The sequence below is a fragment of the Trichechus manatus genome, unplaced genomic scaffold (assembly GCF_000243295.1).
Source record: "Trichechus manatus latirostris isolate Lorelei unplaced genomic scaffold, TriManLat1.0 scaffold00090, whole genome shotgun sequence".
In the NCBI taxonomy this organism is placed as follows: Eukaryota; Metazoa; Chordata; class Mammalia; order Sirenia; family Trichechidae; genus Trichechus; species Trichechus manatus.
The window spans coordinates 3,619,403-3,639,738 of NW_004444026.1; the positions used below are offsets into that span (position 1 = coordinate 3,619,403).

At 41.1% G+C, this 20,336-nt stretch overlaps 2 protein-coding genes across 10 annotated transcripts in view; one reads left to right on the forward strand and one right to left on the reverse strand.

Annotated features, from left to right (window-relative positions):
• The window catches only part of RNF170 (ring finger protein 170), a 30,023-nt gene extending 29,161 nt beyond the window's left edge, over positions 1-862 (reverse strand). For 2 of the 6 annotated variants that reach the window (XM_023736658.1, XM_023736656.1), the window contains exon 1: positions 642-862. The gene's annotated coding sequence lies outside the window, so the exon portion shown is untranslated. Of the gene's footprint in view, positions 1-358; positions 573-641 lie in introns of those variants that run through there. The other 4 variants (XM_023736655.1, XM_023736654.1, XM_023736653.1 and 1 more) reach the window with 3 other exon arrangements.
• A 192-nt stretch (positions 863-1,054) lies between these two features.
• HOOK3 (hook microtubule tethering protein 3) overlaps positions 1,055-20,336 on the forward strand; it is a 126,266-nt gene continuing 106,984 nt past the window's right edge. The window contains exons 1-3 of one of the 4 annotated variants that reach the window (XM_023736659.1): positions 1,129-1,362; positions 11,530-11,615; positions 19,355-19,399. In XM_023736659.1, the coding sequence (XP_023592427.1) occupies positions 1,306-1,362; positions 11,530-11,615; positions 19,355-19,399 (188 nt within the window). In that variant the 5' untranslated portion in view covers positions 1,129-1,305. Of the gene's footprint in view, positions 1,363-11,529; positions 11,616-19,354; positions 19,400-20,336 lie in introns of all 4 variants that reach the window. The other 3 variants (XM_023736660.1, XM_004382093.3, XM_023736661.1) reach the window with 3 other exon arrangements.

Below are 20,336 nucleotides of genomic sequence, written 5' to 3' on the forward strand. Positions count from 1 at the left end.
AGGAACACGGGGAGTGGGTGAAGGAACTGGAGTTCCGGCAATGTTTTGTTTTAATCTGAGTGATTATTAATTTTTCTCTAGACATGTATGTTGTACGCATTTTTCTGTATACATCGCATAAAAATGTATCGGTAACCCTTCAGAGAGTCACTCCTCTAAAAAGGTGGGAGCTCGAGGGCGATCCACCTCGCCAACTCTAAACTCGGCACTAGGAGAAACAGGCCCTAGGAACTGTCGGGAGCCCTTAAGGATTAGCGACTTGCGCACACCCGCTCCCTACTTTTAAAGTTTTAAGGGGGTCGAGGCTCCAAGCGACCCAAAGGAACAGCGGGCTCTGATCACCGCCGGCCAAGCCCACCTAGAACCACCGAGACGCCCGCCACGTCGGCCCTTTCACCGTCTCCGGGCGATTCCGCACGGAAACCGGCGACTGTGGGGCTTTGTCCGGGCTTCCTGAAGGAAGGCGGAGCCCTGGGGTCCGAGGCAGAGACTCCCCACGTCACGAAGCGCCTCGGCGACCCAGAAGCGACCCCGCGGCAGAAGGGCGCGCACCCAGAACCAGGATAGCCGGGGACTCTCGCGGGCCCCGAATCCGGGTGGGCGTGGCCCGCAGGTCGGGGAGGGGGAGGGGGCGCGCGTACCTCTCCACCGCAGAGGAACTACCTCGCCAATTCCCGTTGCCTGAGAATAGAGATTATTTCCGGGGACTACCCCCACCACCCCTCCCGGGCAACCACTAGCTGTGTCTTTTTTAATTCAGGGTGCAGGCACCGGCGCACGCGCACTGCGGAGCTTCCGTGAGGGCGCGAGCGGACGGGCGAAGAAGGACCTCACCGCCGCCGCTGCCGCCGTCGCCGCCGCCGCCGGGGCCGCCAGGGCCGAGCGCGTGCACGCCGCCACACGCAGCGAGGCCAGAGTCGGGAACGCGCTCGGCGGCGGCAGCGGTGATGCGAGCCGGTCGTAGCGCGATTGTGCGCAGTGGGTCGGCCACCGCGGCGCTCGCTAGGGCCGCCGCTCTCGGGAGGCGGGGCGTGGGAGGTTGGGGGCGGGGATACGGGACTGCGGGCGTGGCCGGGGGCGCGCGCAACGGGCGCGCGGTCCCGATTGAAAGAAGAAGGAGGGGCCCAGGGGTGACGGTGCGGGAGCCACTGCAAGCGCAGGGGCGAGAGTCGGCGGCCCGGGCCCGCGGAGAAGGTGGGATAGAGGCCAGGTCAGCTGCTCGGACCCTCCGGACTGAGCCCCAGACCCGAGCAGCAGCGCTTTCTGGTTAGGTGGGGAGGTGCTGCCAAGCCCCAGGAGGGGAAGATGTTCAACGTGGAGTCGGTGGAGCGGGTGGAGCTGTGCGAAAGCCTTCTCACTTGGGTATGTCATGACCGGCGGGCCGGTGGGAAGACCCCCCCACCTCAGGCCGCCTTTCCGGGATCCCCCAATGCCTGTCCCGGGGGGCGGGCGCCGAGGGCGGCGGCGCTGTCACATCCGGGGCCTGAGGCGGGCGGAGCCGGGGGACGCCGGTGCGGACCGCGTCTACACCCGCGGCAGGGGTCGGCCTGGAACAGCCGGGCGGGTGGGGAGGAGGCTTGGCCCAGGGTCCGAGGGAAACTTGCCGGGCTTGAGGTGTTGGCGGCTCTCCGAGTGAAAACTGGCTCAGTGGAGTCTAATGATGGGGTGCAGGCGACACTGTAATTAGGACTGTTGTTGTTTGCAGCTGGTGAGGCGCTGGCGCTTCACTCTCGCGCTTCTAGGGACACCAAAGCGTTGGTTGCCTGCGCCCCGGCGTAGCCGGTGGAGGCACTCGGGACTCCTGGTTACGACACTCCTCGCCTTTGTTGTAGCGTTCACGGAGGATGGAGCATTGCCCCTTCAGGGATGAGCCTTGTCCCCTGGAAAAGAAAAGAGGACTCTTAAAGGGAACCTGAGCGATTACAGGAACCGGGCTCCAAAAATAGTTTGGGCTAGGAAAAATACGAAAATGCACCCAGAGAGACAGAGTATTTAAAATGCGAGGTGCATTTTGGCAATTAGAAAGTAAGTGGTGTGGAGGTACTTGGTATTTGGAAGTATTTGGCAATCAGTAATAGAAATAAAAGACATTTGAAGCAACGTAGTGGGATTCTAACTCACTAAACGGTTGTTAAAATTCTCACATTTTAAAGCTAATATGTGTTCAATTCTAATGCAAACGATCGTGCCTTTAGAGCCAGGCGTTAAAACCGTATTTGCATGTTTTCAAACTGTGGTGCCAGTGTCTGGGTTGGGGGTGGGGGGCGGTGGACTTAAGGGGGTATGAAGAGCCACGGAATAAACGTAGTGCTTGTTTCTGGGACGTTAGTTTTACTCATTGATAATAATTGAAAATATAGTTTCTATAATAAAATAAGCACGAATATATTTATGGAGCAGACCAAACATTTGTTTTAAAGATAAAACACAGAATTTCAAAGAAATTCTCAGTTTAGCCTGTGTCTTGGGTTCTGTGTTCAGATCCTTGGAGTATAGATGGCACTCTCCTGTGCTGGGGCACTTTGGTGGAAAGATTTGAAAGCATTGCCTTAGGTTGGTTGTAACAAAATGTAATGAAAGTAGAATCCGATATTTTCATAATTTGGCTGTGTCAGGAATAAATTACATCCTCTGAAACAGAATATATATTATGGTAGAGCTCTATATAGTCAATGACTTTTTATATTTTAGAGCATTCTTGAGATTTCAGGTATAGTTAGCATACTGCTTACAACTCTAATGGAATGTAATGTTCCAAATTCAGGCAGAGAAGATGTGTTTAACTGCTGTATTTTGGAGGAGGGAAAAACTGATAAGTTGCATAATGTGGCCAAGCTTTGACTAGGCAGGGGAAGAGATAAAGGAAAGAAATACCACATTCTTTGATTATGTGGAAGAAATAGATTTGGCAGAGGTTGTAAATAGAAGGCTGAGATTCTTAAGATTTTGTATTTTGAGTCTGTACAAATAGTGCCTCCCTCAATGCTAGAAGAAGAGGGCAAAGATGAGGAAGTTAATTGAATTTGAAGTAGGGATACATTGTTTAAAGTCTAGAAAGAAAAGTCATGGAAACAAAGACTTTTAAAATGAAGGTGTATCTGAAGGACATCTGCAAAAAGATGGTAGTCAGTGCAGTTATTTGAATGAGAAATGTTAATAAAAATATAAAGCAAAAATCGCCAGGGCAGTTTGAAGGATACTAATAGAGAATATGAGAGAATCTAGAATAATTTAGAATCTGACAAACCGTAAACAAACCAGGAATAATTCACCTTATCAGCTGCAGAGAGAGGTCAAGGCATATGATTTTGTAAGTAGGCTTTTTGAAATGTCATTAGAAGTCTCTTCAAGGAAAATTTCTAGAGAAGATAAGGTTAGAGATTATCAGTGACAAAACTGGAGGTTAGGGTCCACACAAAGATGAATAATTCTAGGATTTGGAAACACTTAAAAACGTTGTACATCAAATTGTTTCAAAATAAGTTTGAGTTTAAATGCTGGGTTTGTTCCCTTTTGTTATTATATAAAAAGCAGAATAAATGTTTATATGAAAAATGTTTGAGGTAGCTGGAAATGTACATCAATCTAGTAGCACTCCCCATATTTGGAGGCCAGATTAATACTGAACACAATTCCAAAACCAAATGTAAGAAAAAAATATCTATCCAATATACTCCAGTGAAAAGACTCCCGTTTATAATAATTTGCTCTATTTTACATACACTTCCAGCCGACTTGGTTGTGTGGTTTCTTTGCACACAGCAAGTTAGAAGGTGACTGCAACACTCAGCAAAACACAAGACAGCTGTCAGTGACAGAGAAGACCCAAGAACTAAAAGTTCAGTCCTGTGATTCAGTCTTTGGGCTGACAGCCTTATATACTCCAAGAACTTCCATATTCAGTTATTGAAGGTTATAATTACCACCCCGAATATCAAATAAAAGTTTATTTTCATTACATAGCATTTTGTTTAAGACGAGAGATGTATGTAATACATTTTCGAAAGTCTCCCACTAGGAATTGTTAAAATAATAAAACCTCAGGCACTTAAAGGTATGACTGTTAGTCACCTATGCAGACTTCATTTGTGTGGAACAACTCACTGCTCCAGATGCCGGATATTAAAGAGTCTACCAGCTCAAGAACCAAATGTTCCAAATTTCTGTTGAAAGAGGAATACTTAGGAAAAGACAAAGTATCATCCCACAAACAGAAACCATTTTGAACTTAAATTCCAAATCAAAGTTTACGCAGCAAGAGCAAGTTCAGCAGGATGTGCTTGAAAGTTTCCACTCTACCTCCTCTCCCCACCCTCTGAGTCAAAATGTATTCCTACCTCTTAGAAATAGCTGCCCTGCTTATTTATTACATCTGTCAAGCCTAATTCTTGAGCTATACCGGGATCTCAATAAAAAGATTGTACTTTCCCAGGTTTTAGAGACTCTGAAACAAAAATCTGGAATGCTACCAGATAATGGCCAGAAACTTCACGTGAAAAGAATCATCACTTAGACTCAGTACATTTCTTCTGGGAAGCTCAGCAATGTTAACATATCCTTATGATTTTTATACTACTTATTTAGCAGCGTGTAAAATGTATACTAGAAGTAGGGAAGGTATCATTTTTTTGGTGGTGTCTCTCCATTCCATTCTTTCTGCTCTGCCTAACTGCATTCTATCAACAATTTTTGTCCTCTAATGGAGGAGTAAAGAAATTGCTAATGTACAAAAGTTAAATTACACATTGTTTAAAAGCCTTAATTATTGGTTTTATGTTTGTTTTGTTTGTTGTTTAATTGACGGTCAGTATAGCATGGTTGGAGCCCTGGTGACACAGTGGTTAAGAGCTTGGCTGCTAACCAAAAACTCGGCAGTTTGAATCCACCATCCGCTCCTTGGAAACCCTATGGATCAGTTCTCCTCTGTCCTGTGGGGTTGCTATGAGTTGGAATCGACTCAGCGACAATGGGTTTGGTTTTTGTTATAGCATGGTAGTTAAGAGTACAGGTTCTGACATTAGATTGCCTGAGTTCGAATCCTGGTTTTGTGTCATAGTAACTGAGGATAACTTTGGACAAGTAACTTCACCTCTGTGTTTTTGTTGCATTCGTGTTTAAGAGTAAGGTTGCTAACTACAGCAGTGGCTCTTACACTTTAACATTCATCAGCATCATCTGGAGGGCTCATTAAAACACAGATTGCAGGGCCCCACGTCCAGAGCTTCTGATTTAGTAGGTCTGGGGTGGAGCCTGAGACTTTGCATTTCTAACATGTTCCCTAGTGATGCTATTGCTGATGGCCTGCAGACCACCCGTGAACAGCACTGCCCTAGAGTAGGGTTTCTGAACCTCAGCTGTTGATATTTTGCCCTGGATAATTCTTTGTTGTGGGCACTTCTGTGTGTGTTGTAGGCCATTCAGTAGCATCCTTGCCTTAACCCACTAGATGCCAGTAACCAAGTTATAAAAATAAAAAATGTCTCCAGACATTGGCAAATGTCTCCTGGGAAGTAAAATCGCCCTTGTTGAGAACTACTGCTCTAGAAATACTAATTCCAGTGGATCTCATGCCTTTACTCTTTTCATCCTTTTTGCGGGGGAGGGAGGGAGATGAGGTGGAGGTTGAGTGGTGCTAATAGAGCTTCTTCAAGTTAAAAGAGAGGTTATAACCCACTAAGTAGAATTTCATGCCTTAATGCAATTGTTTTTAACTTTTGCTGTGCTGCTGTACTGAACTACCCCTTAGATATTAGCTCAGGGTGTATGAGAACAGGTAGGTGATAGTTTTTTTTTTTTAAATGAGATACAATTCGCATACCATAAAATTCATCCTTTTAAAGTGTACAATCTAGTGGATTTTTTAGTATATTCAAAAGGTTGTGCAACTGACACCGCTATCTAATTCTGGAACATTTTCATTGCCCTGGAAAGAAACTCCATGGGGATAGATTTTCTTTGGGATCTGCCTTATGTCTTTTTTTTTTCCTGCTTTACTTTCCTATCAAAGCCAAGATGGACATCCTCTAGCCCTCAGTGAGCAACTATTTACCTCAAGAGCCACCACAGAGAAAATAAGAATTGTTTTGGAAGGCACATTTTAAAAAATCAGAATGAAAATATCTTGATTTAAGTCTCAAGAGAAAAACAGATAAGGTGTTATAACTAAATTACCTGCTTTATTGAATAACCTGCTATATCGAATAACCTGCTATATCGAATAACTTGCTTTATCTAATTGTTTTTTCTGATTGACCAGAGGCAGCTTTCTAATCTTTCAGCTTTTACATTTGGCAGTGTTTTAGATCAGAAGGTTAAACATAGATTTCCAGTCCCCCCCCCAACAGATTCTGATTCAGAAATGTGTATTTTCAAAATAAAAATTTCCCAGATGATTCCAGTGTACAACCAGATTTGGGTACCACAGCTTTAGATTTTTCAAAACGCTTCATGTGTGTTTGTTTTCTCATTCATCCTTTAAGCAACGTACCCCCCATAAGGGATTTTTTCCCCCAATTTCTGGGTGGAAAACTGATATTAAGAGAGATCAGTCCCAGAAGTAAATCCATCCAGCTATGAACAGTTGATCTTTGACAAAGGATCGAAGTCCATTCAATGGGGAAGAGATAGTCTCTTTAACAAATGGTGCTGATAAAACTGGATATCCATTTGCAGAAAAATGAACAGGATCTATACCTCACACCATACACAAAAACTAACTCAAAATGGATCAAAGACCTAAATGTTAAACCTAAAAGTATAAAAAGTCCCTGGAAGGTAGCGTAGGGATAAAACTAGGGGTCCTGATTTATGGCATAAACACACTATCAAACATAACATAACTAAAAATGCACAAACAACAAAAGATAAACTAGATAACTGGGACCTCCTAAAAATTAAATAGGTATGCTGATCAGAAGGCTTTACCAGAAGAGTAAAAAGAGAATATACAGATAGGGAAAAAAATTCTTGAAACAACATATCTAACAAGGGTCTGATCTCTAAAATATGTAGAAAACTTCCACACCTCAACAACAGAGAGACAAACAATCCAATAAAAAAAAGAAATGGGCAAAGATATGAACAGACACTTCACCAAAGAGGACATTCAGGTGGCTAACAAACTCATGAAGAAATGCTAGTGATCATTAGCCATTAGATGTAATAATGGCATTGATTAAAAAAACAAAACAACAAATGCTGACATGGTTGTGGGGAGATTGGAACTCTGCTGGTGGGATTGTAAAATGGTACATCCCACTACAGAAAATGATGTGGCACTTGTTCAGAAAGCTAGACATGGAAATACCACATGATCCAGCAATCTCACTCCTGGGTATATAGCCTAGAGAAATAAAAGCAGAGACACGAATAGACATATGCACACCCATGTTCATTGCAGCATTATTCACAATAGCAAAAAGATGGAAACAGCCTTCATGTCTATCATTGGATGAATGGATAAACAAAATGTACATATATACAATGGAATACTATGCATCCATAAAGAATAATGATGAGTCTGTGAAACATAACATGGATGAATTTTAAGGCATTATGCTGAGTGAAATACCATATTTTTACGCAGATAACGCATGCCTTCTTCATTTGTTTGCCTACTGCTCCCTTTCCCCACAAGGTATTTTCATAAGCACAGTTATGCCAATTTTTTTTATGTTACTGTAAAACAATTACCATAAGGCATTTACAGAAATACCTCAGTGGGGGAGGGAGCGGTTGGCAAACAAATGTAGAAGGTGCATGTTATTTGCATAAAAATATGGTAAGTCAATCACAAAAGGACAAATACTGTATGATACCACTTTTATAAAAATTGAATTATAGGTTTACACACAGAAAGTAGCATTCTTTGATGGTTACCAGGGATAAGAGGAGGAGGGAGGGAGGGAGACTCACTTAGTACACAGGTGTTAATTCTCGTGAAGGGAAAGGCAATACACCATATGGGGGAAATCAGCACAACGTGACCGAGGTAAATGAAGACTCTGAGAGGTATGCAAGAATAAAGGACAACTATGGTAAATGCTATAACATACACAGTTCTGCAGCAACAGTAATAACCAAAAATTTGTGAGTGGTTACATAGGTAGATTTGTACACTATATAGGTGTGGGAGGGTGTATGGGAGTACATGCGCACGCATATGTAGGTAGTTGTGGGCATTTGTGTATATATATTTGTATGTGCTGCAAATACATTCATATATAAGAGCACATAGAGGGCACAGTTATGAAAACTTCTTAGACATATCCAAACACCTCGTGGGACTGAGTTACTGGGCTTGAAGGCTAAGGACCATAGTCTCAGGGGACATGTAGGTCAACTGACATAACGTAGTTCATAAAGTTCTACATCCTAGTTTGGTGAATAGCATCTGGGGTCTTAAAAGCTTGGGAGCAGCCATCTAAGATAACAGCTGTTGGTCTCTTCTCGTCTGGAGCAAAGGAGAGAAACCAAAGACTCAAGGAAACAATTAGTCCACAGTGCTAATGGCTCACATGAACCACAGCCTCCTCTAGCCTGAGACCAGAAGAACTAGATGGTGCCTGCTACCACTACCTACTGCTCTGACCAAAGGACACAATAGAAGGCCCCAGATAGAATGGGAGAAAAATGTAGAATGAAACTCAAATTCATAAAAAAGGGCCAGGCCTACTGGACTGATAGAGACTGGAGGAACCCTCAAGACTATCATCCTGGGATACTGCTTTAACCAGGAACTGAAACCATTCCCGGAGGTCACCTTTCATCCAGATAATAGATTGGCCTATAAAATAAACAAAACCCATGAGGATTGTGCTCCTTAGAACAATCCACTATTCGAAACCAAGTGGGCAACATTTGCCCAAAAGCAAAGATGAAAAGGCAAGGAGGGATGGAAATGGGAAAGGCATGATGGAAATAGGGAGTGTTGACACGTTGCAGGGATAGCAACCAATGTCAGAGAACAATTTGTGTATGAAGTGTTGAATGGGAAACTAATTTGCTGTGTAAATTTTCACTTAATAAAGTGTTCAAAAAAAAAAGAGATCAAGTGACAAATCCAAGGTTATGCAGCAAATTAAGAGCAAAGCTAGGGATAGAATTAGTTCCTTCCATTCACAGCAACATACAGTACAGTGAGGTTTGTTGTGTATTGGGCATTGTGCTATGATTAGTGATAGATTAGTGAGCTGTGGCCCTCACTGCTGCATCTTTTTCTCCTTCTAAACAAACCTACAAGAAAGGTTGATTTTTTAAAAAATGGGCTATTAGCAACTGTAAAATGAAAGCTGGTGCTTATTTCTTTTTAAACTACATTATTATCTCCACGTTACCAGCAAGGAAGCAGCTGGAGAGAGAATGGAGTAAAACTCAAAATCAGAGTCTGCAGATGTTTATTTTTGCATTTATTTATTTTCTGATCACTTCCTAAGCCTCTACTGCTGTGTTAGGACAGGGCCAGGGGTGACTTGGAGGGACACTCTTTTCATCACTCACCCCCAGTGGACACATAAGTAAAAACTACTTGCTATGCGGATCTTCAAGATCATTTTCTTAACCTCCACCATCGTAACCAGATCACTACCCGTTAAACTCTCCTATATAGAAAATATATAGAAGCTATTGTCTATACTCAGTAGTTCTTTTTTAAAGATTTGATCTTAAAAGTGGAAACTCACCTGCTGTCAGAGAATAAATTGTTGCAGCATTTTTTAAAGAGAGTTTTGGCAATAATTGTCAAAAGCCTTAAAATGTGCACACACTTTGACCCAGCAAGTTTACTTCTAGGAATATAATCCAGTAAATAAAGATGGATGTGAGGACAGGTGGTCACTTGAATGTTATTTCTAATATTTCCACTGTCGGTACCTAGTTTGTTGTTACTGCTGTGTGCCATTGAGTCGATCCCAACTCATAGCGACCCTATAGGACAGAGTAGAACTGCCTGATAGGTTTCCTAGGCAGTAATCTTTATGGTAGCAGATTACCAGGTCTTTTCTTCTGCGGGGCTGCTAGGTGGGTTTGAACCACTGACCTTTCGATTAGCAGCTGAGTGCTTAACCATCGCGCCACCAGGGCTCTTTCTGCTTAGTTTAGTCTACCATAATTTCATCTGTGCTGAACCTGCTAAAATAGGTCTCCTGGCCTCTTTCCCTCCAATTCTTTCTTCAGTACAATCTTTGTAAAATGCAGATCAAATGATCTCACTCTCTTGCTTGAAATCCTTTGCTGATTTCCCGTTGTTCTTAGGATAAAGTCCTAACATGGCTTATAAGGTTTTGCATGTTAATTGTTACCTGCTATGAAGTCAGCCACTGACTCATGACAACCTCACGCACAGTGGAATATTATGTTGCCCGGTCCTGCGCTATCTCCATGATCAGTTGTGGCTGATTTTTGGAAGTAGATCACCAGGCCTTTCTTCCCAATCCTAGTTAGTCGGGAAACTGCTGGAATCTGTTCAGCATCATAGCAGCACCCCACTGACAGATGGGCCATGGCTGCTCATAAACTGCATTGGCTGGGAATTGAACCTAGTCTCTTGCATGGAAGGTGAGAATTCTACCACTGAATCATCAGTGCCTCATCACTGAATCTATATTAAGCTTCTTTTCATTCCTAGATTGCATGCCACTCTTACTTCTAATCTTTGTGCTTGCTGTTTGCATTTCCTGTAATAACTATAAACTCTGGGGCCTGGCCTGCGTCTGTCTATTCTCAGAAATTTATTTTCCAAGTTATTCTTGCGCTACTGAATCTAATCACTGTTAGCCCATTGACTTTTTCTTACTCACAGAGATTATTTCTACTAGGAAAATTATAACATTTCTCTGGCCACATGTTGACCAGCACGAAGTTAGTTCTCAGAGTACTTGAAATAGAAATGAATTGAAAAGTAACCTAACCATAGTAAATGTGACTTCTGCATCTGTATCAGGATATCTTGACTCTGAGTGACAGAAACCTCAACGTGGACTGGCTTAAACAACAAAGAAATTTATCTCACATAGTTGGAGGTTTTTTAATTCCATGGCTCCCTTTTGGCCTGAAAGACCTAGTTCTTTCCATCTCTCCTCTCTGCCATCTACTGTATTGATCTTATCCTAAGACTGATTCCCTTAATAGTTATAAAATGACTGCTCTTGGCAGTTGGGGTGACATACTCATCAAGATGTAATTGACTTTTCTTTCCCAGAAGCTCAAGCAAGCATCTCTTTGGTCCATATTGTTTTGGGCATGCCCATCCCTGAATCTGCCACTAGGAGAGGGGATAAAGTTACCGTGATTTTCTTAGACTGACTGGTTATTTGTGAGTAAAATGCATGTTGGGAAGTCACCCAATGTCCATCTCAATTTCTGTTTTACCAAAGGGGGAAAATGAAAATAATCTGAAGGAAGACATTTCCAGCTGTTCTACTTTTTAGAGTTATTCCTACCCCCAGGGTGAGATAATCACAAAAAGAAGCCTAAGAAATCTCCTAAGTGTTAACCATAGAATCTTTTCTCCCTTCTTTTTTTTTTCCCCAGATCCAGACATTTAATGTAGATGCACCATGCCAGACCGTGGAAGATTTAACGAGTGGGGTTGTGATGGCCCAGGTTCTTCAAAAGATGTAAGAATAAATTGCTTATCTTTATGTATGTTCTTATATGTGGATATTTATTAGATTGAAAACATGGACCAAAAAATATGGAAATGTGAAACTTGTGTTGCGTGTAGAATGTGAACTGTAAGCAGCCGTGGTAATTTTGTTAGTTATGGATTAACTGATTGAGAGTTTAAATAACTAATTGTTATAATACTCCAGTGGCTTTAGCAGGATTGTTTGTTCTTGTGGCTTTTGGCATAAACTCAGCAGAAATTTTCATGTTGGTGACCAGATTCTGCCCTTTTAGAGGAATCTAAGAGGCTTGCACCCTCTTTCCTTTAGAGTTTTGCTTGAATGTCATTAGTGAGGCGCTCCTTGACTACCCATATAAAATAGCAACAACCATTCCACTGGACTGGCTGTCTCCCTTAACCTTTTGTGTTCTTCTCAGAAGCATGCAACATCATCTAATATACCATGTATTTGCTTGTTTATTATCTGCCTCCCTCCATGCGCACACGTGCACACATGCACACGCGTGTGCGCGCGCACACACACACACACACACACACACACACACACACAGAATGTAAGCTCCATATAAAGGCTGAGTATTTGTTTTGTTCATTGCTGTTTCCTAGCACCTAGGACAATGCCTGGTTTTTTAGTCGAACTATATGAAATTGCCATTCTTTGTAGTTTAAAAATGGTTAAATATCAGCAGTTTCTTATGGTTCAGTCTGCATCGTGGGTGCTCGTGTTTGTTGAGTGACTAAAGGAATTAATTATTTGTTTGGGATATATAAAACACATTTAATCCTTTCCTTCTAAGTACTTTGAAAACCTGGCAATTATAAAGTTGGTATTGTACGGCTGTCTTCAACTTTTTACCTAGGAATTTTTGAAATAAAGGATTACCTGTGAATTTGAGAAGTCATCGAGTTTGGCATAATTTGGGAGGTATTCTTATCTTTTGGGAGCCCTGGTGGCACAGTGGTTAAGCGCTCAGCTGCTAACCAAAAGGTCAATGGTTCAAATTCACCAGCCACTCCAAAGGAGAAAGATGTGGCAGTCTGCTTCCATAAAGATTTGCAATCTTGTAAACCCTATAGGACAGTTCTGCTCTGTCCAATAGAGTCATTATGAGTCAGAATCAACTCGATGACAACAGGTTTGTTTGTTTTCTTATCTTTTGAAGCTCAGAGTACCTGTCAGCCTGTCAAGAATTAATATCATCATTAAATAAGTCCTTGCTATTATTCACCTTGCAGTAAACTACATAGAGTTGCCCATGTGAGAAGCAGCTCAAATGCCTGTATTTCAGAAAATCTTATCTTTGTGCCTTTAGGATTGGAGACTCACATTTGAAAACCATAGCTTGTTTTCTCTTTCTTCTGTAACTTAACTTACACGGCACATCTCTCCAGGTTTACAGACACACAGAAGCCTCGTTTGAAACCTGGCCAGCCCTGGTTCTAGCACTCCTCTTAGAGTGAACTTGGAATTTTCATGGTCACCTATGAGTGATGCCTTAGTAATTTTTTGTGTTTGAACAGTCTAGAGAGTTTCACTGAAGTTCTTAATAAAAATTATTTGTGAGGACATGGGCCTAACTAAAGGAGCCTTGGTGATGCAGTGGTTAAAGCGATCGACTGCTAACTGAAAGGTAGACAGTTCAAAATCAGCAGCGGCTCCACAGGAGAAAGCTGTGGCAGTCTGCTTCTGTAGAGATTTACAGCCTTGGAAACTGTATGGGGTCGCTATGAGTCGAAATTGGCACCATGATGGGTTTTTGAGGGCCTGGCTAAGTGAGCTTTCCAGGTATGCATCAGTAAATGAATTTTTTCTTAAGGTAGTTTGAGTTGGACTTCCGTCATTTGCAGCCAAAAGGAAGAATGTATGTGTATATTGTTTTATCAAAACCAGATCATAACATATAACATGTTCTGCAGAATGGTTTTTTTTTTAATTTACCAAAGTTTTGTGGGCATGTTTCTGATTGATGCTTAGTTTTCTACTTTTTTTTCCTTCAGAAATATTTTCGTTTCCTTTTTCCTTTGGTTGAGGTATGACATACATACAGAAAAGCATACTTTAAAAGTGATGGCTTTTTATATATGTGTATACATGCATAGGGTTGTGTGGCATCATGAAGATGGCACAGGACCAGATAACATTTTGTTTTGTTCTACGTAAGGTCAGCATGAGTCGGAGCCAACTCGGTGGCAGCTAACAACAGCATACACTTATATTTACATATGTGTGTGTGTGTGGATTACACACATATATAAATACATACGTGTGTGTGTGTGTGTATAAAATTTCCATCCATCCATGTAATCACCACTCAGATTAAGAAGTAGAACATTTTTAGCACCCAGATAGCTCTCATCATGCTCCTTCCTAATCATTCCCACTTGCCCTATAAATTGTTACAATTTTGATTTTCATCACCATGAATTAGTTTTGCCTATTCTCGAACTTCTTATAAATGGAGTCATACAGTATGTACTCTTTCATGTCTGGCTTCTTTCACTCAACGTAATGTCTGTGAGATTCAGCCATAGTCTTGCATATTTATTTTAAATAGTTGTGTAATATACACAACCTCACCAACATTTGATTACTCCTTTGTCAGTTTGATAAATATTTACTGAGTGACTACTTTGTGTCCAGCACTGGTGATACTAGGATGAGCCACAGCCTGCATGGTATTTGTCCTCAGTTTATAATCTGGGAAGAAACAGATTTTAGTATTGAATCACGACAAAAACAAAATTGCTGCTGTAACAAGTGCTACAGAGAAGTAAAGTTTGTAAAAGGGGTATTTATCTTAGTCCAGGAAATCACAAACATTTTATCTGAGTACTTGATTTACTCCAGATGACCACTGATTTGCTTTCTGTCATTATAGATTAGTTTGTATTGCTTTCTGTCATTATAGATTAGTTTATATTTTCTAGAATTTTATATAAATGAACTCACACAGTATGTTTTCTTTAGGGAGGGGGTAAAGATCTGGCTTCTTTTACGCAGCATAATTATTTTGATATTCATTCATGTTGTTGCCCATATTAATAGTTCATTTCATTTTGTTGCTGGGTAGTATTCCATGGTATGGATATATTGTTTTTAGGTGCCACTGAGTTGATTCTACTCATAGTGACCCCATGTAACAGAGTAGAACTGCCCCATAGAGTTTTCTATGCTGTAATCTTTATAGGAGCAGATCGCCAGTTCTTTCTCCCATGGAGCTATTGTGCGAGTTAGCAGCTGAGACCCTAACCATTGTGCCACCATCACTTGCTGATGGACATCTAGGTTATTTCCAGTTTTTGGCGATTACACATAAAGCTGCTATGAACATTGGTGTACAAGTCTTTGTATTGACATATTCTTTCATTTTCCCTGGGTAAATACCTAGGAGTGGAATGGCTGGCTCATATGGCAAGTGTATGTTCAATATTTAAGAAACTGCCAGACTGTTTCCAAAGTGGGCTTACGTCCTCACCAACACTTGCTAAGGTAAGCCTTTTTAGGCATTCTAGTGGCTCTGGTGGCGCAGTGGTTAAGAGCTCAGCTGCTAACCAAAAAGTTCGGCAGTTTGAATCCACCAGCCGCTCCTTGGATACCCTATGGGGCAGTTCTGCTCTGTCCTATAGGGTCACTGCAGGCTCACTATGAGTCGGAATTGACGTGATGGCAACAGGTTTGGTTCTTTTTTGGTTTTAGTGACTATGTTAATCAACTTGACAGCAACTGGTTTAGTTTGGTTTAGTGGGCGTGCAATGTTTTGCTTTTTTTTTTTTATATTGTGGTAAAAATATACACAGCAAAACATTCACTAATACAACTTTCACATTTACAATTCAATGATATTAATTAATGTTGTCCTACCATTATTGTGACCCCCTTTCCAAAATCTTCCACCACCATTAACATAAACTCAGTGCCCCCCAAAGAAAAACTCCTCTTTTCTCCATCCCTCCCATCCCTGGTAACCGTTAGTAATCTTAGGTTTCTATATGTCTGCTTATTTCATATAAGTGAGCTCATACAGTGTTTGTCCTTTTGTGACTGACTCATTTCACTCAGCTTAATGTTTTCAAGTCCATCCATGTTGTTCCATGCATCAGAAGTTTATTTCTTTTTATGGCTGCATAATATTCCATTATTGTATGTATATACCACCTTTTGTTTATCCATTCATCTGCTGATGGACATTTCGGTCGTTTCACCTTCTGGCTATCGTGAAAAGTGCTACAATGAACATTGGTGTACAGGTTTCATCTGCATTCCTGACTTCACTTCTGGGTGTATATATATACCTAGGATTGGGATTGCTGGGTCATATGATAGTTCTATGTTCAACTTTTTGAGGAAGTGCCAAACTATTTTCTACAGTGGCTGTACCATTTTACATTCAGTTTGGATGAGAGTTCCAGTTTTCTCCACAACCTCACCAATACCTGTTTTCTGTTTTTTTTGATCATTGCCATTCTAATAGAGGTAAGATGGCATCTCATTGTGGTTTTGATTTGCACCTCTGTAATGAGCTGGAATCGGCTTGACGGCAATGGTTTTTTTTTTTCTTTTTTTTTTTAAATGGAGCCCTGGTGGCAGAGTGGTTAAGCGCTCAGCTGCTAACCAAAAGATCTTCGATTTGAACCCACCAGTGACTCCACGGGAGAAAAGACCTAGTGATCAGCTTCCATAAAGTTTACAGCCTAGGAAAGCCTATGGGGTCATTATGAGTCAATTGACTCGGCAGCAGTGGGTTTGTTTTGTTAATAGCCAGTGTTGTCGAATATCTTTTCATGTGTTTGTTGGCCATTTGAATATCTTCTTTGGTGAACTGTCTGTTCAAGTCCTTTGTCTGTTTTTTGATTGGGTTGTTTGTCCTTTTGTTGTTAAGTTGTAGAAGTTTTATATATATTTTGAGTATTAGGCCCTTACTCAGAATACGATTCCTGAAAATTCTCTCCCAGTCTGTAGGTTGTCTACATTGTAGTTTTAATTTGCGTTTCTTCAGTGATGTCAGACATCTTTTTATGTATTTACTTGCCATGCATGTATCATCTTTGGTGAAGTGTTTGTTCAAATCTTTTGCCCATTTTTTAAAGTTTAGCTATTTGTCTTTTTATTGTTGAGATTAGAGTTCTTCATACATCCTAAATACAAGTTCTTTGCCAAATATATGTTTTGAAATATTTTCTCTCAATTTGTGGCTTCCCTTTTCATTTTCTTAGTAGTGTCTTTTGCAGAGCAAAAGTTTTTAATTTTTGATGGTCTGATCTGTTGAGTTTCTTTTTTAGTTCATATTTGTTTTTTTTTTAAATCATATTAAGAATTATTTACCCAATCTGGGGTCACAAAGATTTTCTTCTATGCTTTCCTGTAGAAGCTTTATAGTTTAGTGCTTACATTCAGGTTGATGATACATTTTGAGTTACTTTTACATATGACAGGGTAAGGGTCAGGTTTATTTATTTATTTGTTTTTGCATATGGTTATTGTTCCAGCACTATTTGAAAAGATTCCTTTTCCCTATTTGCTGAACTTTTTTGGTTACATTGAACTGCCTAACGACTGGACAGACATCATCTGTGGATAATTAGATTCTTGTTCATTTAAATATTTTCTACTAATCTCTCAGTCACTAAAAACTCCATCTAAGATAGATTCTATCCTTTTACATCTGTACATCAACAGATACAAAATCAATAATTTTTTTTGCTTACGTCTTTAGTGAACTTGTGACTGTTAATACTATCTAAACACATATTTATGGATTTTCCCCCTATTTTCAGCTTCTCAGTTTGAAGAAATTTAACATTAGATTTGTAAAAATTTTTGCAAATAGCACCCACTTTGGAGTGCACAAAGTGTTTTATATGAGACAGCAAGAACTTGAATTGACTGTTTATGCTATAAAACCTATGAATCTTGGTGAACCTATTATACGTCTGCCAAAGAACAGTCAGTGCTTTGCCCTGATCTGACTTTGATTGCCATTACACTCTTGCTGTTAAAGATATCTGGTCTAACAATACTGCTTCTGCTGCAGGCTTCTCAAGCGACGGTTATTTTTTCTCCCATAGCCTTCATCTACCACCTAGCACAGAGGTAGCATCCTCAATGCTTCTTCCAAACCTTTTTCCATCATCTTCCTTAAAGTCCCTCAGTTTTGAATCTTATGATATCGCCCGCTAGCCTCTCATTGTTATTCCCTCTTACATCTCAACAACTTTGGATCCTGGCTCACTATCACTCTTTCCAATGCTAGTTTTCTAAATTTTGATGATTTGAATATGTGCCTTGATAATGCTTCGTATCCTTGCCTCTTAATTCCTTGAACTGTTCTCATTGATCTCGTCTTCTACCCAGCTTAAGTCACTCATTCCCATGGTCATACCCTAGACCGTATAGTTACCAATAATATGTGAAACAAACGAAAAACCAAACCGGTTGCTGTCGAGTCAATTCCAACTCATAGCGACCCCATGTGAATAATATGTAACCCCTCCGTAATATCAGTTTTGATATTTAGCACTGCCTATGACTGTTTCCTATCTTTACATCTCACTCCTCTGATACCAAGACTTCAATAATTCTTCAATTCTTTAGTGCCAGTGGGACCCTAACACTGTTCTTCACCTTCATGCTTTTCTTTCCTTTTACTCAGCTGAAACTCCAGGGTCAGTTATAATCGTTCTCTTGTACATCTTCAGGTCCTTGGCCCCTCTCATTTATTTAGCAAAACCACAACCCTGGTTAAATCTAATGTCCCACCTGTTCTGTGTCTCACTTATCGTTACTGAATTTTGTCCCCCCAAAAGTTATGCTGAAGTCCTAACCCCTGTCCCTGTACGTATGACTATTATGAATTAAATTATATCCTCCAAAAATATGTGTTGTAAATCCTAACCTCTATTCCTGTGGTTACAGTCCCATTTGGGAATGGATTGTCTTTGTTATGTTAATGGGGCAGTATTAGTGTAGGATGTATCTTGAGTCAATCTCAAGATATAAAAAAGATTAAACAAGCAGGCAGAGCAGAGATGGAGGAAGAGAGATGCCAAGCCACAGAAAGATTGCCCAGGAGCCGAAGCTCAAAAAGACAAATACCTTCTTCTAGAGTTGACAGAGAAAGCAAGCCTTCCCTTAGCCCTGAATTCGGACTTCTGGCCTCCTAAACTGTGAGAAAATAAATTTGTTTGTTAAAACCACCCTTTTGTGGTATTTCTGTTATAGCAGCACTAGATAACTCAGACAATGAATCTGTTTGGAAATAAGGGCTCTCTTTTGTTATGTTAATGTGGCCATACTGGAGTAGTGTAGGTCCTAAACCTAATCCCTTCTGAGCGGTTTCTTATAAAACAAGGAGAACCGACATAGATACTCACAGGGAGACACCATCTAACAGCAGAGGCAGATGCACCTATAAGCAGCAGAGGAATGCCAAGGACTGTTGACAGTCAGCAGAAACTGAGAGACGCCCACAGAAGGAAATGACACGGCCAGGACCTCGATTTGGACTCCTAGCCTGCAAAGCTTGTGACAATCAATTCCTATTCTTTAAAGCCCCCCACTTGTGGTATTTGGTGTTACAGCAGCACTAGGAAAACAAGACAGCTGTGGAGTGGAGCCTAACTGGCAAAAAACACAGACATGCTGATGTGTGATAAGGGATCTCAAGTTGTCCCTTAGGAATCCAATAGTCAAACTGTATTTCTGTAATCAGCCTGTATTTCTCTCCTCAGCCCTCTAGAACCACCTCCCCATCTCTCATCAGATCACCTTACAAGGTAGGATACATCCTATTTCTGAGAAAATCAAAGCAGTTAAAGGAGACTTTCCATAGAATCCCATGACTTCATTTACCTACCTACCAGCATCTGTTTGACTTTGCCTTGCTAAAACAAACCGACAAAAAAACCGGATAAACCAATTGTCATCAAGTTGATTCTGACTCATAGCAACCCCACGTGTTTCAGAGTAGAGCTGTGCTCCATAAGGTTTTAATGGCAGCAGTCTTTCAGAAGTAGATTGCCAGGCCTTTCTTCCATGGTGCCTCTAGGTGAATTTGAACTGCCAACCTTTCAGTTAGTAGCCAAGCACTTAACTGTTTACACCACCCAGGGACTCCTTTGCCTTGCTACCTATTACTACGTATAAACTGTGGACGGAGAAGGGAAGAGTCCCATCTTAAAGCATACTTTTGCATTGAATCCCATTGCTTCTCACCTACTCAAGATCATCACTTTAACAATTCTCCCCTCTTTTCTGCATCACCAGTTTTCCCCTTCTCTGCTTGAGCATTTTCATCAGCATGCAAGCAAGTTGTTATTGCTTCTATCTTTAAAAATTCTTCTCTCGATCTCACTCTGTCGGACATTCCATTTCTCCTACCCTTTGCAGCAAACCTTCTTTAAAGATAGTCTGTACCCAACTGTCTGAGTCCCCTTCTCCCACTTTCTTAAGTCCACTTCAGTCAGGCTTTTTGTTCCCTCCGTTATATTAAAACTGCAGTTGTCAGTGCTACCAATGACCTACACGTTGCTGATTCTGATGGTAGGTTCTCAGTCCTTGACCCGTCAGTAGCATTTTATACAGTTCATCATAGTTACCTCCTTGTAACACTTTTAAAATTTGGTTTCCAGGATACAGTTACCCACTTGATTTTTCTCCTGTCTCGCTGGATGATCGTTCTTTCCTTTGCTAGCTTTTCATTTTCTATTCTAC